Below are 17602 nucleotides of genomic sequence, written 5' to 3'. Positions count from 1 at the left end.
GTGAATCACTGGGCTGAAAACAAATGACTTGAACCATTGGAAACAGGGTTTTCACGATTTCTGGGGACATTGAGTATGCCCCGAAGAGAGAGGCATGCTGGGGCGGTCCCAGCACAGTCCTGGGAGGTGGGGATCTCAAGAGTGCTAATCCTGGCTCTGACACATTCCTTCCATGGCATTGAGCAAGTCACTTAACCTCTCTGCCTCCATTTCCCTTTCTGTAAATAGGATAGCCCTTGTTGGGCCTCCCAGGGGAGAGAGGAAGGCTGGTCTAGTGGTTAGGACACTAGTGTGGGACTTGGGAGATTTGGTTCAATTGGTATATTTCTGTGTGATGCTGTACAAGTCACTTAGTATCTCTCTGCTTCAATTCCCCCTTTGTAAAACATGTCCCTACCTCCCAGGGGTGTTGTGAGGATAAATACATTAAAGATAGTGAAGTGCTCAGATACTAGAGTAATGGGGCCATCTAAGTACCAAAATAAAGAGGTGGGATGTTGTGAAGCTAATTTGTGACCTCTGTTAAGATGAGAGTACTATGTGAGCACTGAATATTATGTTTCATAGCCATTCTCATGTTAGAAATGTTTGATGCATTAAGTGTGAGTGCTGAAGCCAGACCTACATTTCCCTTCCTGGTTCTGAGTCTGTTGGGTTTTTTGTACACTGCTCCAGGTATGGTGAAGAGACCCATGCTATGTACTGATGAATTCAAAGAATTGTTGGCAATGCCAACCTTTGGAGCACGAAACCTCTGCAAACACTTGGCCAAAGCAGATGCAGCAGGTATGTCCAGGTACTCCCGTGACACTCCCCTTTGCTGAGCCTTGGCTCATTCCTTGCAAGTCTCAGTGTCTGTATATTTATTTCAGATGCTCGAGGGAAGCAAGGATCTGCGTTCCAGTCTATCTCCGCTTCAGCACTGCTCAAACAACAGAAACAGCAAATGCTGGAGGCCAGAAAAAAGCGATCAGAAGATATACAGAGGCGGTAAAACACGCTCCATCATCTGATGTTTTACAGGCAGACTGTCCTGTTGGGTGGGAGGGTTTAAAGTTTTATGAAACCTATCTAACTAGCAATATCATAAGACTTATTTCAGTGAACAGTCAAATGCTGCATCATTGTGCCTGAGAACCAGAAAGGATAATGTAGGGAGAGTGTTAGAGCAGGAGGCTGGGAACCATGATTCCTGGGATCTGCCTACTCTGTGACTGACTTACCTACCTCACAGGGTTGCGGTGAGCCTTAATGTTTGCAGAGTGGTTTGAGCTCTGATTAAAAGGAAACTGACCGGCCTAACTGCACTATCCAACTGGGTGACATGCAGAATGCTTTAATAGCAATACAGGCAAGGCCTCTCCCATTGAACAATGGCTTACAATATGGCTTCTAAAGTCAATTGTACTATTTTCGAGCTTTTCGATTTGCCAAGATGAATCATGACTGTACTTCAGTGTTTTTGTCCTCTTTTAGGTTTCTTCAGAAGACAACAAAAACCAATAGCCCAGCTTTACCATCCTCCTCAGGGCTCCGCTCTCCAACCCCAGGGGCTGAATTTCCCAAAGCTGCAAAAATGTCAACCCCTCAAGCACCTAGGCTGGGGATAGGCTTCTCTGAGGGCGATGACGTCCTCTTCTTTGATGATTCTCCACCTCCAGTACCAAAACTGAATGGTTTAGTAGAAGCTAAAAAGGTAACAATCCCTTTGAACAGTTGGACTTTGAGCTCCTGACATGGGTCATGTTGCAACATGCAGCCTTTACTTCCGAGATCAACGTGTTAAGCTCTGTTGTACCCCATTGTAAGCTTCTAATTCCGATTAGCTGTTTGTGTCCAAGACACCATGCTACTAGTTTGTCTTTCAGTAAGTATTCAAAGTGGTAGGATATCTGCTAAAGAAAATCTGTGCTATGCAAACTTCTGGCACTGGGATTTGGAGTCTCACCTCTTGCTGGTTGAAATCCTGCCTGAGTCAGTCATGAGTGAGTTATTACTGACTGGCCTATGAGAAATGATTTGCTGTCAGTCTAAATCCTAAGGCACAAGTGTCAGCATCACAGAAGCCATCGTTCTAACTGGCACCCTTGCTGTCAGTCTTAGCCAAGGACATGCTGCACTTTAGTTTCCTTTGATCTGAAGGTGGGATTGACTCCCCCTTCAGCAAGTGGCCATTCTTTGGAGATTGCTTTGAAGGAGACGTATTTGTGTGTTTCTAGGACAGTACACAGCAGGGATTTAAAATGTCAGCACCAGAAAACAAGCTCAGTACATGTACCAGGATGGGGTGCATAAGCACATTCACTCCCAGAGGCCAAAGGCTTTCCCTGAAAGCTCATATTATGCACTGTGCAAACATAAATTCTTGTTTGCCCTGGTTTCTGAGACAAACCTGGGAGATCTGCAGTAGCTGCACAGAAAGCAAGAGTGTTATCCGCACTCTGTTTGCTAAAGCCTGTTTTGTTTTCCATTTTGAGAGATGCTTTGAGTTTTAAGCTCCTCAGAGATGTTATAAAAATATCAGTGTTCCCTCTAATTTTTTACGTCCATGTACAGAATGAATTTTGTTATGTGCACCAATATGGAGGTGATGTGTGACACATCACCTTCATATTGGTGCATGTAACAAAATTAATGTGGTGGGGGTGGGGCTGAGGCATTCGGAGTGTGGGAGGGGACAGACGGTTGGGGTGCGGGAGGGAAGTGAGGGCTCTGGGGTGGGGTTGGGGATGAGCGGTTTGGGGTGTGGGAGGGGGCTCAGGGCTGGGGCAGAGGGTTGGGGTTTGGGAGTATGAGGGCTCTGACTGGGGGTGCAGGCTCTGGGGTGGGGCTGGGGATGAGGGCTTCAGGGTGCAGGAGGGGGCTCAGGGCTGGGGGAGAGGGTTGGGGTGCAGGGGGTGTGGGCTCTGGGGTGGGGCCAGGGATGAGGGGTTTGGGCTGTAGGCCTGCGGTGGGGAGAGAGAACTCTCCCCAGCCCTCTCTCGCCGCAGCAGCTCGGGGCCGGGAGAGAGGTGCCTCTCCCCAGCTGCGGCAGCTCTGGCGGGGTTGGGCTGGGCCAAGGGAGGGGCTCCTCTCCCCTGGCCACAGCAGATCTGGGGCAGGTCCATATTGTTGCCGAGGGAAGGGTGCCTCTCCCCCGGCCACTGCAGGTCTGCGCTGGGGAGGGGTGCCTCTCCCCTGGCTGCGGCAGGTCCGCCCTGGGGGAGAGGCATCTCTCCCTGGCGCAGCCCTGAGCCCCGGCTCAGGGTTTAATAGGCAGCTGCGTGGCTGTGCAGCTTAGAGGGAACTTAGCTCTTGATCATTTTATTAAATGTAACCCCTTCGTGGCTGGGTCCTTTGCCTCAGTCAGTTAACATCCAAGTGAAATCTTTGGAGTGCTAGGATGTACCTTGTACATTCAGCAGCACAGCGGATTCATTGTAATCTGTATTTTTCCATCCTCACTGCCATGAGCTTTAGTAGTCTGGTTCCCAGCCAGCAGAGAATAGGTACGTCTTTCCTTTGCAGGGGTTTAATTTCTTGTCTGTAAGAGAAAATCGACTCCTCGCTAGTGAGATAGAAGAGAGGAATCTAACATTTTTGGATAGATCTGGAGGATTATCTGCAAGTTTCTTTTAGTGCCCAGTTATTAGAGTGATTTATATAGAAATCTCCAGTGATGTTTCCTTTCTGCCTTGAAAATGCAATTTTCTTTGTTCTAGCTCCTCTCTATCTTGTCCAGCACCTTCGTCTGGATCTCAGACACGTAGCCCCGTAACACACCAGTGAGAATTATCAGCCTCGTTTTACAGATTGGGAAACTGAGTCAGTGGTTGGGTGATTTGGCAAAGGCTACACTACTAGGAAATGCAGAGTTGGGATTAGAATTTGGTTGGGATGCCCATGCTAAGTCTAGAACACCTTATTGCTTCTTCCAGTTGACATTTTCCCATCTGCCTTGGAATTAGGAATGTGTGACCTTGGATACTTGTGTTCAATATTAACATTTAGTTCCCATCTTCTAGTTGGCTGCTATAAAGAAACTGCGAGCAAAAGGCCAAATCCTCAATAAAACCAACCCAAACAGTGTTAAACGGAAACGATCTGATCTTGCCGAAGTTCTGGAGATCATGGAGAGAGTTGAGAAAAACATCCCCTCATCACAAGGTATGAAAGCACAGACCTGACTTTAAAAAGTGAGTGCGTTGTACAATACAGTACCCTCCACGTATCACCAGGTGCCTTACGACCAACCATGTTCAGCTCAGCAGCTGCTGATGAATTACAAAAGTACTTTTGTAACTAAAATCACAGGCTGTGTCAAAGAGATTTGGAACTAAAACAGGTTTTCAACCTGATTTTAAAAGGCCTAATTCCATGATGGATCTGGTGACAAAGGTGGGGTATCCTGCTGCTATGGAGACAGACAGACCCTGAAAGCTCTGTCAGAGATCATGCCCAGATTTTTTTTAAAATTGAAAAATAGGATGAGTGCTATTGGATTTTCTGCTGTTGGAAGGAATAGAAACACAAAATCTGTAATTCTGGCTTTAAATCTTTAACCTAGTCATGATCTCTAATCGTGATTTTTTTTTAAAATGTGTATTGTTACTAAGTCCTCCTGGATCATATATGATGCAAGAGCTGAAAGCATGGTAGAAACATCAACGTGTTTATTCATGAACATATCAAGCATGTTGCAACTGTTGGCTGGAAGATGTTCAAGCAGAGCAAAGCATTGTATAATGCCTCACAGTCATCCTGTGAGATAAATATTCTCCCCGTTTCCCTGAAGTGCACACTGCTCCATTTGTCACAATGGATTGTTAACTCTGAAACTAAGAGATGACAATTTTAGGGTGGGAATTCCAATTGTGCCCAACTGATGTAGGAGCAGGAGTCCCACGGACCCTGAGAGGCTTCTTTTCCTAAATCTCCTAATCTTATCCTGAAATGTCATCCTTAATTTTCAGAGTTAACACTTTTATGAATGTGGTATGCACAAATCTCTTTGAAAGGCAATGGGACTTGTGCTCCTAAGTCAGTTAGGCATTGTTGAAAATCTCACCTGTAAATGTCACTATTGCTGACTACTTTGCTGTTGATCATTTTAGCAGAAACATTTTCTGCTGCTTTACTTACCCTACAGCACTTCCCCTGGCTTCTGCAGTATCGTGTGTGTGTGTAAGGCTGCCGAAATCTTCAGCTTGCCCCCAGCTCTCCCCAAACAACTTACCCAATGCTGCTGGTTGTCAGTAGTGCAGCATATTGCAAACCTGGGCTTACCATAAACTAACTGACTATCCCAATAGGTAACGCGGGCTCTGCTATCCTCATTGACCTTCATAGTTAATTGGTTCCAAGCTTCTTCATTTTAATGAGGCTGCTGCAGAATTTCTAGTCTCCAGAATCCAGGGATAATGCTGCAGAATGTAGGTCCAGCTTGCTACAGGATCCACTGGGCTTTGATCCTGCTCTGGCAAGGAACCTCACTCGGTGTGTACGATACCTGCTATTCTAAGCCTGTTTTCCTCCCTTGGCTCAAGGTATTATAGTATTTGTAATTGTACACAAATTACATACTTGGCTAAATCTCATCAAGGAAAGTGATTTAGTGGCTACAGTGCGAGAGTGACTCATAGCTTCTCCTTCCAGCTCTGCTACTGACTTGCCATGTGTATTCTGGTAAGTCACTTAACCTCTGGTTGAGTTTTCCCCTCTGCATGACGGGAATAATACCAATCTCATAAGTGTTGGGAAGCTTAATTGTTTGTAAAGTGCTTTGAGATCTGCAGAAGAGGAAGCTAACATTGTTAGTAGCATTTTATTTTCTCTTGTGATGACTGGATTGGAATTTGACCTAAGGCCTGTAGCTACTGCACTAATTACACACCCTATTCTCACTCACTCCTCCTTTACAAAATATTATTTCATACGACTTGAGACATCGCTTCGAGTGCTTGTTGTTTGTAAAGTACAAAATGATGGTTATGCTTAGAAAGCAGAGCATGATTTTAAACTTACCCAGCGGCATAAACAGCAACCCTGTCTTGTTTCTCTAGCTGCAGATGAACTAGAACCTGCCCAAAAGAAACGTCGAGAACAGCTGGCATATCTGGAGTCTGAAGAGTTCCAGAAAATCCTGAATGCCAAGTCCAAGCACGTGGGCGTCCTTAAGGAGGTAATTGCTTTGTACATATACTTGCACTGAGAGTGAAAGTTCAGGATCATTACAAATAATTAGACACTCTAACATCCAAACCTAGGTGTTGTGTACATGAGCTTTTACAAAATATGCATTCACTAGAAATGTTTCCACAATTTAAAAAAATTCCAGTGAAATTCATTTGTTTGAATTTCCACATTCCCTTGTAGACACTGCAGCATTGTACTAATATTACTTCTGGGGGAATTCTGCGCCACTGCACAATGCAGAATATGTGCAGAAATTAATGTTCTGCACAGAATTTTGTCCGTCCCCCTCCCCCCTTACAGAAACGGGCTGCAGAGCTGATGGCTGCCACTAGGGAGCCGCTTGACCTGGCGGAGCCCAGCTCACATACAGAAGACAATGCCAGGGGGAGGGAGCTGGAGGGATCCCGGCAGCTACAGTTCCTGGCTGAAGGAAGGAGGCTAGCAACGTGTAGGAAACAACCCAGCATCAGGTTGTTTCTTTCTCTGGATCCCTGGGCTCTTGGGGGCGGTGCAAGTGTCTGGCCTGGAGGGCTGGGGCTGGGCCCTGGAGAGTAGTGGGTGAGGGTGTCTGGGCTGGGGGTGGGCCTTGTGGCTGGGCTGTGGGGGAGAAGAGGTGCAGGTGTCTGGGCTGGAGGGTGCCCCGTGGCTGAGCTCTGGGGAGTAGGGGGTGCGAGTTTCTGGGCTGGGGGGTGCCCTGTGTCTGGGCTCTGGGGAAGGGTAGAGTGCAGGTGTCTGGGATGTGACTGGGTTCTTGGGGGGTGGAGCGGGGAAGCTGGGGGCGAACTGCGGCTGGGTTCTGGGGAAGAGCAGGTGTCTGGGGTGGGGGGGAGCACGGCTGGGTTCTGGGGGCAAAGGGATGTGAGTGTCTGGGCTGGCGATGTGCCCTGTGACTGGGCTCTGGGGGGTAGGGGATGAGGGTGTCTGGGCTGGTGGGGGGGTGCAGCTGAGTTCTGGGAGGAGGGGGTGTGAGTGTCTGGGCTTGGGGGGAGGGGGGTGTCACTGCTGGGTTCTGGGAGGAGGGTGTGCAGGTGTCTGGGCTGGGGGGTTGCCCGCGGCTGGGCTATGGAGGGAAGGGAGCTGAGAAACAGGAACTAGGTTGCCCTAGGAGTTTCTTTAACTCTCTACTCCTGGGAGAATGATTTTTTGTGTCTGACATAGTTGCTGACAGGTATTTTGAAATAAATTACCAAAGTAATTGAAACTGATGTGATGATATTGTGTTATTTTGACAAAATATGCAGAATTTTAAAATATTGTGTGCAGAATTTTTAATATTTTGGTGCAGAATTCCCCCAGGAGTATAATATATGAAAACTAGGAGGTGAAACTGACTAGTCTAGCATCATTGTTCAAGGTGCATGAGGTGCAAAGAGCCAGTGAAAACACAGCTATTAAATATCTAAATTATACTGTCAGGTTTAATGTTAGATGGGGTGATAGCACCAAGACTTTAGATTTTTAACTTGACAGTGTCCCTTTTAAGACACAGTTGCAACAGTGTGTGGGTGTGCGTAATAAGGGAGATGCTCACATTGGTTATAATTCTTAGCGTATTTATAGCACTTTTCACGGGAGGAGCTCGGAATGCTTTACTTTCTATTTATTTTGTAAAATTAGAACAGATGTCAGAGACCCGTTTAGTCTCAAGGTGAACCTACAAGTCCTGATTTTTTAATTTACTGTTAAAGGCTAGTAACTGCTATGGCACCTAATAAAAGCTTTTTGAATAAGAATTCTCATTTCCCTTTGTTGGCCCAAGCACAATCCTGCAGGTGTTTCTGAGATGCTGAATGTACAGTGCCCCCCTGTAGCATACACACTTAGACACACCCTGAAATGCAGCTTTGCTATGAGGAGTGACTAAAACCAGCGCATTATTATGAAAGACAGAGCAATTGAGGCACCCACTGGAACAAACCATCATGAATCTCTTCCAGGGTGCTGGCCTAGGTGTCGTGGGACAGGTACAATGCCCCTGTGCCCTAAAGCTCCGGCAGGGAGCGTTATAAGTGGCAGTGTGCGTGACACAGAATGGCTAGTATGACCACCGTGCAGTATTGCAGTTTGCACTGGTTCAGTCCCAGCAGTGCTGGTTGCTATTATGTGATTCTCTGGTGTGGCTGACAAGGCTTTTGAGAGCCCAGGTTGACTTTGCATAGTTCCAAATTCTGCTCTGCTACGGGTGTAAATCTGGAATATCTCCGCTGAACTTTGGGTCTACGCTGCTTTTACTGTGGGTGTGTCTCCACTGCAGCTGGAGCTGTAACTTCCAGCTCAGGTAGACATTCCCTCGCTAGCTTTGATCGCGTTAGCATGCTAAAAATAGCAACCCCGCATACAGTCCTGTCTGAGACCCTAGGTATGTACTTGATCAGCTGGCCTATGCTGTGATGGCTGCAGTGCTAGGTTTATTTATATATATATAGATATAGATAGTGCTGGCTTGATCAAAGCTAGTGCAGGAGTGTCTGCCTGAGCTGGAAATCACACCTCTAGCAGCAGTGTAGATTTACCCAGAGAGGAGGATTTGACCCACTCCCTGTCATTTTACTGCTAAACTGATCAAATTTGATCTGAAGTCAGAGCCACAGACTTGAAACACCAAAGCTGGACTAGTTCCTGGTATGAGGGCATTTACACCTTGTCAGTCTCGGTCACTGTTTCCCTCTTCTGCAGTTAGCTGCCGTCTAGCACCCTGTCTGTCCCCTCCTGCCTGACATGCACTCTGTCCTAACAACATCAGCTTGTGGCCCTCCTCCTCTTCCTCCAGGCTGGCTCGCTCCCCACACACACTGCATCCATGTGGCCTCCATGCTCTCCCTTTCTAGAAACCATAAGGGGATTGAGGTTTCTCTGGAATCTAGTTCTCCCCTGTGCACAACTGAGAGTGCCAGTTATCAGCACCAGGAGTCCCAGTCATGGGCCAGGACCCCATTGTGCTAGATGTTGTTCAAACAGAACAGGACAGTCCCTGTCCCAAAGAGCTTATAATCTAAGCAGTTGTTTTATAGCAGGCCAGCTATTGCAAATATTCATATCTATGGAGTCACTTTGCTCTCCAGAAAATGGACACATGCCTATTTCGTTCCACTTCTGTGTTGTAACCATGGCTGTGGGCAGAGGGGTTGCAGAGTCCAAGCTTTTGACTAAAATGTGGGCAGTGGTACAGGCGATCCAGTAGATGGCGCTCTTCCCCTGGAGTCAGTATCATAGAATCATAGAAGAGTAGGGTTGGAAAAGAACTCAGGAGGTCATTTAGTCCAACCCCCTGCTCAAAGCAGGACCAACACCAACTAAATCATCCCAGCCGGGCCTTAAAAACCTCTAAGGATGGAGATTCTACCACCTCCCTAGGTAACAGTACTGTAACAACTCCCCAGGATGGTGTGGGGCACTGTGCGACTGGAGATGAGATGCGTAAACCTAAGATACTAATCAGTAAAGATCTCACGGCACTTTTCGTAAGAGTCTGAAAGCTGACTATGGGAGCCTGGGCAAATCCCAGTTCAGGTCATCCTGCATGCCTCCCTGCACTTTACACTTCAGTACAGAAGTGAGTGTAACTAAGTCGTGTGTTAGCTGTTAATCAGCATCTGAGATCTGCCTGGGCGAGCGCTACATTTCAGCAGTGGGTGAAGTGCAGCGTGTGCGTTACATACTGTACTCTTTCAAACAAGGAACGCACACGAAATGGATTATTCGGAGCTTCTGAACATTCATCTGTCGTTCAGAGGTTTCAGTCTCTCCGGGGTGGTATGTAGCAGTCCTGGCCAACCCACTAGATGCGGAGCTGCTTGCACTGTTTCTAGGTGTGCTGTTTGCATATCAGACGACAGTGCCTCTCTTGTGCTCTGGCAGGCTGAGGCTGAGCTGCAGGAACGGTACTTTGAACCTCTGGTGAAAAAAGAACAACTGGAAGAGACGATGAGGAACATTAAAGAAGTGAAGTGTCGGATTGTGACGTGTAAAACGGTGAGTGACAATGGAGCAGGCAGGTGTGTGGAGCATGCAGAGTGGTTTGAACTGGATTTGAGTGAGGCCTTCAGCCGCTATCTCTGCTGAAGCCTGGATTGGTGATTAGAAAGAAAACCACTTGATCCTTATGAAGGTTCTTGATTATACCAGCTGGAGCAGTGAGTGATATTGAAGGAGTTAGAGCTTTGGTGAAATAGCACAGATTTTAGTATTGCATTTGAGATTTCCGGAAGCAAAGTTAAGTGCCCCTTTGTGGGTTCCCAGCGCCTAAGTCACTCTGGGGAAGATCTGCTTCCCAGCAACTGATTACCAGGTTGTTTCACTTAGATCAGACTCGATAGTCTCTCATAATTCTTGTCAGTCTGAAACTTTGTACTGGAATCTGGAGTATTCTAGGACTGGGTGAAGAATGAGCTCAGGTACCTTGGAACATAGCAAAAGGCATCCAAACGACTAAATTTTTTTAATCTGCATTTCAGTGGCTCCATTTGGAATGGCAGAGGTGGTGCTTTACCATAATTTAAAATGCCATGGGACAGAAGGAAGTTTCTTCCTGCCTGAATAGTTTGAACCACTGACATACTTTCCCTCCTATCTGTCTATCACTGCACAGAAGACTATCTGTACTCTGCACTTCGCTGGGAATTGGGCCAAACATGACAAAAGGTGGTAGTGAAGAAGAGGGAGGGGCAGAATGGGAAGGGTTTGGAGGCAGTGATCTTATCAAGTGGGCCATTCTCTGGGCATGCAAGAATGGGGGGGAGGGGTGGCATTCTGCTAATCCCGAATGGACACTCAGTTCTCCTTGGACAGCAGAATAACAGTTCTTTCACTTATAGTGTCTCTACTCTCTCATAGTGTCCTCTCTCTCTCTCTCCTTGCAGTGTAAATACACGTATTTCAAGCTCCGAGAGACATGTGTGAAGGAGAATCATGAATACCACTGGCATGATGGTGTCAAGCGATTCTTCAAGTGTCCCTGTGGAAACAGAGCCCTATCTTTTGACAGGCTACCAAAAAAGCCCTGCAGGTAGGAGGGGCTCTCAGGAACATGTTGGCAGGTTCAGTTGCACCAACCAAAAATCTGAGGACACTTTATCCCAGTAACATTAGCATGTGCTAATGCCCAAAACTGTCACTCCCTGCTGATAAGCATTATGGAAGGGATTTGGGTTCGCTAGAGATCCTCTGTACAGGGCACCAAGCGAACCCCAAATCTAAGGCCAAGTCTACACTACAAACATATATCAGTATAACTACATCGATCAGGGGTGTGAAAAATCTACAACTCTGAGCAATGCAGTTATCCCCCCACCCAAACCCCTGGTGTAGACAGCGCTGTGTCCACAGGAAGGCTTCTCCCACCGACATAGCTACCGCCTCTCGTGGAGGTGGATTAACTATGCTGACGGGAGACTCTCTCCTGTCGGTGTAGTAGCATTTTCATTAAACAGCAGCACAGCTGCACCGCTGTATGTGAAGACAAGCCCTAACGCTCCATCTTCCTCTTTCAGTGCCTGTGGCCTCTTCAAATGGGAACGTGATGGAATGCTCAAGGTAAGCCTGGGCCAAAGCCAACAGTGGGAACTGGGCTGCTTCTGTTAGTGGGTTTCCCCAAACTTTGTTTTGGCACTAATTTGAGCTGTCTGAGAAGGGGACAGCTTCTCTATTTAAAAAATAGCCATGGTTAATCAGGGCCCAAACCACCACACGCTACGGTAAGATGTAAAGTCTTCCACTCCTACTGAAGTATCTGTGGTGGAATGATGTGGCGACTGAATTGTCCATATGTTGAATAGTAAAAGGCGTGTGCTGTCACTGTACACCCCCTTATGTCCGGGCGTAGTGCTGCGGATGTGCCTAGCCTTCCTTTCTCCGATTGGCGTCAGTAAATTCATGGGCGAGGGGAAGCCAAACACAAGCTAATAAAATGGATGGAGCACTTGTAACAGCAGATCATACGGCCTACCTCGGGATGCTGGCTCAGAGCTCCCAAACTGCAAGTCCACAAAGCAGTCTCTGAGCCTGGTCAGGCTGGTCTCCTGGACCCTGAGAGAGAGCACGACTACCACCCATTGCAGCCTACAATGCGTCTAGTCCCCTCACCCCTGTTCTGCTTCCTTATCGTGTTTAAAGAGGCCAGCCCAAGGGCAAGCCCCCCGATTACACCCAGGTTGCTTTGGTTGTGAGCTCCTGCCTGTTTCTACATTCCGTGTAGACATTAATGCAAACTTACAATGACGACTTTGTTTTTCCAGGATGTACCTTAAACCAGTAGTTTTCAACCTTTTGTCATTTGCGGACCCCTAAAACATTTCGAACACTGGTACAGGCCCCTTTGGAAATTCAACCTGTGGTCTACAGGCTCCTACCTTAGAAGTCTTGGACTGAAAACTGACTGAACAGAATTCAGCTACAAATGTTGCATGCACTCAGCACAGCATTTGACGTGTCAGAAAGGGCACTAAACTGTGGGCTTCTATGGTAACAACAACACTTCCAGGTTTTGACCTGTAGGTGGGCTGTTCACATACTTTTGATTGATCAGAAAAATGGAATGCCTTTTCTGGGATCTGAAATTCTTTTTTTGTAGTCACCTTTTATGGATCCCTTAGACATAGTCTGCGGATCCCCAGGGGTCCATGGATCATAGGTTGAAAACCACTGACTTAAACCAACAAGAGCCAGGGAATTCAGACTGCTGTCCTGTTCTGGAAGGGTCACTGACAGTTTAAAAATGATACTGTTGTAAATAAAAAATACATTGCTACCTTACTTACATATAACACATTAGAGTTTTAGATACTTAAGTTTTTTCTGTGGTAACATTTCACTATGCATGCTGTTTGGGAGAAATGTAAGAAGGGAACAGTTCTGATAGTGAAAACAGACTGATCAGTTTCACTTCTGTGTTTCACAGCCAGTTTCTAGTCAATTTCATTTTCCAAATTCATTTTTTCATGAATTAACATGGTGATGTGTTTGGGTTGTAAAAGCAGGGAGAATGTTAACTAGACAGTTTCCCTTTAACTCACCCAGTTTTCGTTAGGCATTGTAGTGTGCATGTGTAAAATTGTGGTATGGGACTGCCTAACCTCCACTTTAACGCCTCAGTATTGTACGTTTCAGTATTTTTTGGCATCCTTAGTTTATTCTTTTCTTTTTGTTGTGTAGGTTCCTTATTTTAACTGGCATGGTGGGAGGTTGCATTTGCAGGATTGCCTGTAGGAACTCTTGAAACATTGTCATGATTTTTATGATTTATGTAGATACGTATTCAGATAATTTAGCCCACCCATGACTCCTTTGATGATGATATATTGCAGCTGCCTTAGCTTGGATTTAAATCTTCCTTTGTATGTTAATATTTCTAGGAGAAGAAAGGCCCGAAGATTGGTGGAGAAACGCTTTTACCAAGAGGGGAAGAGCAACCCAAATTTCTTACTAGCCTTAAGTAATCCACCAGTGATTTTCACAACATACTCCTCATTTTTTGTCTCCGAATGAATCACTTGTTTATCATAAAGCAACTGGGTGCTGGGTTTTGCAACAAACAAGCAGGGCAATCGATTTCTTGGGACAAGGTCGTCCCATAATCTTTCCTCCAGTATGTGGATTGGAATGTCCAGCTTCGAACTTTTTAAACTGATTGAAGGAACCTCATGTGGATTTCTTGTTCATGCCCTTCATTCTTAGGAACGTGGTGTTCACAGTATTTAATTTAGGGAAGAGATATCTAGTATCATGGAATCTGAACCAAGAAGTGGTTTCCTCTGGATCCTGAAGTGTGTATAGAACAGTTCATTAGAACTACCCCACCGGACGCGTAAGACGTAAACAATTATAATCTTGGAGGGACCTTTGAAACAGTCTGCAAGAACTCGTAGCATTTCTGTGGTTCATATAGTGGTCCATCATGGGGAACACATCCATCAAGGTGTCTTAATTCAGCTATTCCAGCCCTAGGATGTATTCCCTCACATTGTTACAGGGTACATAAGCAGCAGCATATAGCAAGTTGAACTTATAGAGGTACATGATGTGGCATGACACTTTCCATTGGTTCCAGAAATCCACAGGGGAAATTTCAAGCTGTTTGTGGAAGTTCTTCATGTGTAAAGTTTTCAAAAGTGCCTGAGTGGCACAGGCATTTGACTTTTATCTAAGCCACTCAGGTGCTTTTGAAAGTGGCACCCCACCTTCCAACTGCCCGGTGCATCTAGGCTGCCCGGGGCCGACTGATGACGTGTTATCTTTACAACCGCACACCTAGAACGTGCCACTTATAAAATGGTATTTAAATTCTTTTAATGAATCGGCCAATATTTTGTCAATGGCTTTAATAAGCAGACAAATAACAAATTATTTTAGATAGCTTTTAACCCTTTCTCTAGCGTTTTAATTTTTTTTTAATGATTACAAATACCACAGTCTTTAGGACCCCCTAGGGCCTGAATGTGTGAAGTAGCCATTTTTGGGATATTATCTGCTTCACATTGAGCTGAGTGAGCTGCCAAATGCCAGGTCTCCCACAGAGTTTCCCTAGAAATACTGGCTGTGTTTGGCAAACGTTACCCTATTTGACAATCTCCTTGGAAGCAGCCCTGGTTTGTGGCATCTGGGTCCATCAGGTTCCTAAAACCATGAATATATTTGTAGGCGCTCAGACCAAACTCCCAGAGACCAACATACGGTTTGGTTTACACTTAAAAGTTATGTCAGTGTAACTACGTTGATCAGGGGTCTGAAAAATCCATTCCCAGACAAACACCTGTGTCGCCAAACCCCTGATGCTGATACAGCTACGTTAAAGGAAGAGCGCTTCTGTCTGTGTAGCTGCTGCTGTTCAGGGCGGTGGTGGTCCTTCATCAACAGAAAATCTGTTGATGTAAAAGCTGCATCTATGCTAGGGAGCTGTACTGACATACCTATGCCAACATAGGCTCTGTCATGTAGACGTATCCTAACATGTCCAGTGGACTTCTAGCTCAAAAGCTCTCATGTTACCCTTTTTTGCACAAGCTATGCAGATGAGGAGTAAGTAATTTGAATTGTAAAGACGTATCTGTACACTACGCAACAATTAGTGTCCCCAGTTGGTGCTGTTGCCTTCAGTCTTGCCCATCCTAAGAGGTTCAGAATCATTGGCTTTAATCCACTGTGTGGACAGTTGACAAATGGGTACTGCCATTTATTGACTATTGTAAATATTTGGGGTCACTCGGAATTTTGTAAATACTTTGCACAATAAAGAGCTCCAGGGGTTTAAATGTTAATTTGTATTACAATAAATGATAACTCCTGAAGAGCTTTTTTTTCTTTTGATCAGTTCTTTTAGGCAGGTTGACAGAAACAAGGAGCTAAAGTAGGTTGGTTTGCCCAAGTACACACGTGACTGGTGACCGAGAGGAATTGTCTCGCAGCCTCTGGCTAGACAACATTCTCTCTTCTAGACCTGGGCTTAAAATTTAGGTCTACATAGCTATGAGCTCAGGTGTGTGACAAATCCACACCTCTGAGTGCTGTAACTGTGCCAACCTCGCCCCCGCTGTAGACATAGCTATGTCAACAGAAGAATGCTTCCATCAACCTAGCCACAGTTGCTCTGGGATGTGGAGTTCCTACAGCAGTGATGAGCCCTATGTATAGACATGGCCACAGACTGGTAGGAGTTCACTGCCAGTGCACAAAATCTATCACTACAAAAATTAACACTAGGCCGTGGTCTACAAATGTAGATCTGCCTAGCTGTGTTGCTCGGGAGTATGAAAAATTCATATTCCTGAGCCCTGTAGTTAATCCAACCTATCCCCAGGTGTAGATGTGACTAGTCTTTGCAAGAATTCTTCTGTTGACATAACTACTGTCCGTCGGGGAGGTGGATTACCTACAGTGATGGCAAAACCCTGTCCATTGTAGCACCCAATAGTGTAGACATGACCAGATTCATTAATAGCTTCCCTCAGTGTACAGCTAGGGAACTGGAAAGAGCTCTGGGCTTTCATTCGTCAGCCAAGGTAAAGCACTGAAGGAAGAAGAGTTGTCCTTGCAAAAAATGTTTCTAATGAAATTCCAAAACCAGAAAGCTTGTGCACTGGGTTTCTGATGTTAAAGAGCTCTCTGGCTTGTCTGTAAATTCCATCAATAAGGTAGTGATGTGTCATTCCATATTCTTTATGAAAATATGCTTATGATATGAATATGACATAACTGAGATATACTTTATACAAGATGGCTCATGTGAGATGTCATGGGAAAGGTTGTGATTTACTGAATGCGATTATCGTGTTTGTATACCTGTATCATTTCTGTATCTGAAATTAGGAATATTGACTATGTATCTGTATTTCAGCTGTGTTACTTTGGGTGATGCCCACTACTAACATTTCAGGTACAACAATGGAAAAGCCAGACAGGGCGGATGGCCCATCAGCGAGGACAATAGACGGTGAAAAGCTTGGCCTTCCTGTGGACTCTCCATATTGCCACTGACTCATGGACTCTGTGATACTACAGAGTCAGGTGGTCTTGTCACCTGATACTAAACATTACCTGGGACATCTTGTAACTTTCCACTGTAAGGGAAGGGGGGGTAAAGTTTGGGAAACAAAGGATTCCCGTCTTATGTAAATCCTATTTAAGGGTGGGGAGGAAGGCAATAGGACTCCTCCTCTTCATGGCCTGTCTGCCCAAGAAGAAAAACTGAAGGCAAGGGGGGAGTCCAGACTGAGACGGGGTCTAGTTTGAAAAGAAATATAACTGGAACTCTGAACCACAGACCTTTGCAAACTGCCTGCAACAATATCTAGGGTGAGAAATACTATTTGTAACCAATTTCTTTAGTGAAACTAGCTTAGTTTACATGTTTGATTTCATTTGCTTAGTCATCTGCTTTGTTCTGTTTGTTACCCCTTTTACCACTTAAAATCTGCCTTTTATAGCTAATAACATTTGTTTTGTTTATTACTAAATCCAGTTTCTGTAATTTCTAACTAGGGTGGCAAGAACTATGCACTCCTCTCTCCACATTGAGGGAGGGGGTGAATTTCATCTAATTTTGGGTTTGTACTCCAAGGCGGAGGGTGGACATCAGGGTGCTGTGGTACGCCCCATAAGCTGAGCCTTCTCAGAGCGGATCTCAGTCTCTCTGTGCAGCTGGGTATGGCCCTGCCTGTGTGCTTGGCTGGAAAGGCTGGGGAGCTGAGCACAGTAAGACCAGATAAAAGGGGGTCCAGGCTGGCAGAATAGTTTGCCTCAGCAGCGTCCCAGCACACCAGGTGTCATCCCAGGGGGCCCAGCCCATCACAAAGGTGCGTACACTTTTATACGCTTGGGGAAACAGAATTCCCTCTCCAAACTTCTAGTGTTGCTGTCACCATGGTAGGCACATACCTAGGAAGCATTGTTGCAGGAGAGCCAAAAATGAAATATCCCAGACAGGAGCATTTATCCT

The 17602-nt window shown here is 45.7% G+C and overlaps 1 protein-coding gene across 1 annotated transcript in view; it reads left to right on the top strand.

The window, feature by feature from the left end:
* The window catches only part of MCM10 (minichromosome maintenance 10 replication initiation factor), a 33936-nt gene extending 16816 nt beyond the window's left edge, over positions 1-17120 (top strand). The window contains exons 12-20 of the mRNA XM_073328741.1: positions 676-786; positions 873-990; positions 1477-1696; positions 4005-4146; positions 6042-6160; positions 10033-10146; positions 11034-11179; positions 11664-11706; positions 13524-17120. Coding sequence (XP_073184842.1) covers positions 676-786; positions 873-990; positions 1477-1696; positions 4005-4146; positions 6042-6160; positions 10033-10146; positions 11034-11179; positions 11664-11706; positions 13524-13607 — 1097 coding nt within the window. The 3' untranslated portion in view covers positions 13608-17120. The remainder of the gene's footprint in view (positions 1-675; positions 787-872; positions 991-1476; positions 1697-4004; positions 4147-6041; positions 6161-10032; positions 10147-11033; positions 11180-11663; positions 11707-13523) is intronic.
* The last annotated feature ends 482 nt before the right edge of the window (positions 17121-17602 follow it).

The sequence above is a fragment of the Lepidochelys kempii genome, chromosome 1 (assembly GCF_965140265.1).
Source record: "Lepidochelys kempii isolate rLepKem1 chromosome 1, rLepKem1.hap2, whole genome shotgun sequence".
In the NCBI taxonomy this organism is placed as follows: Eukaryota; Metazoa; Chordata; order Testudines; family Cheloniidae; genus Lepidochelys; species Lepidochelys kempii.
The sequence above is the reverse complement of the archived record's forward strand: the minus strand, read 5'-3'. Positions and strand labels throughout refer to the sequence as shown.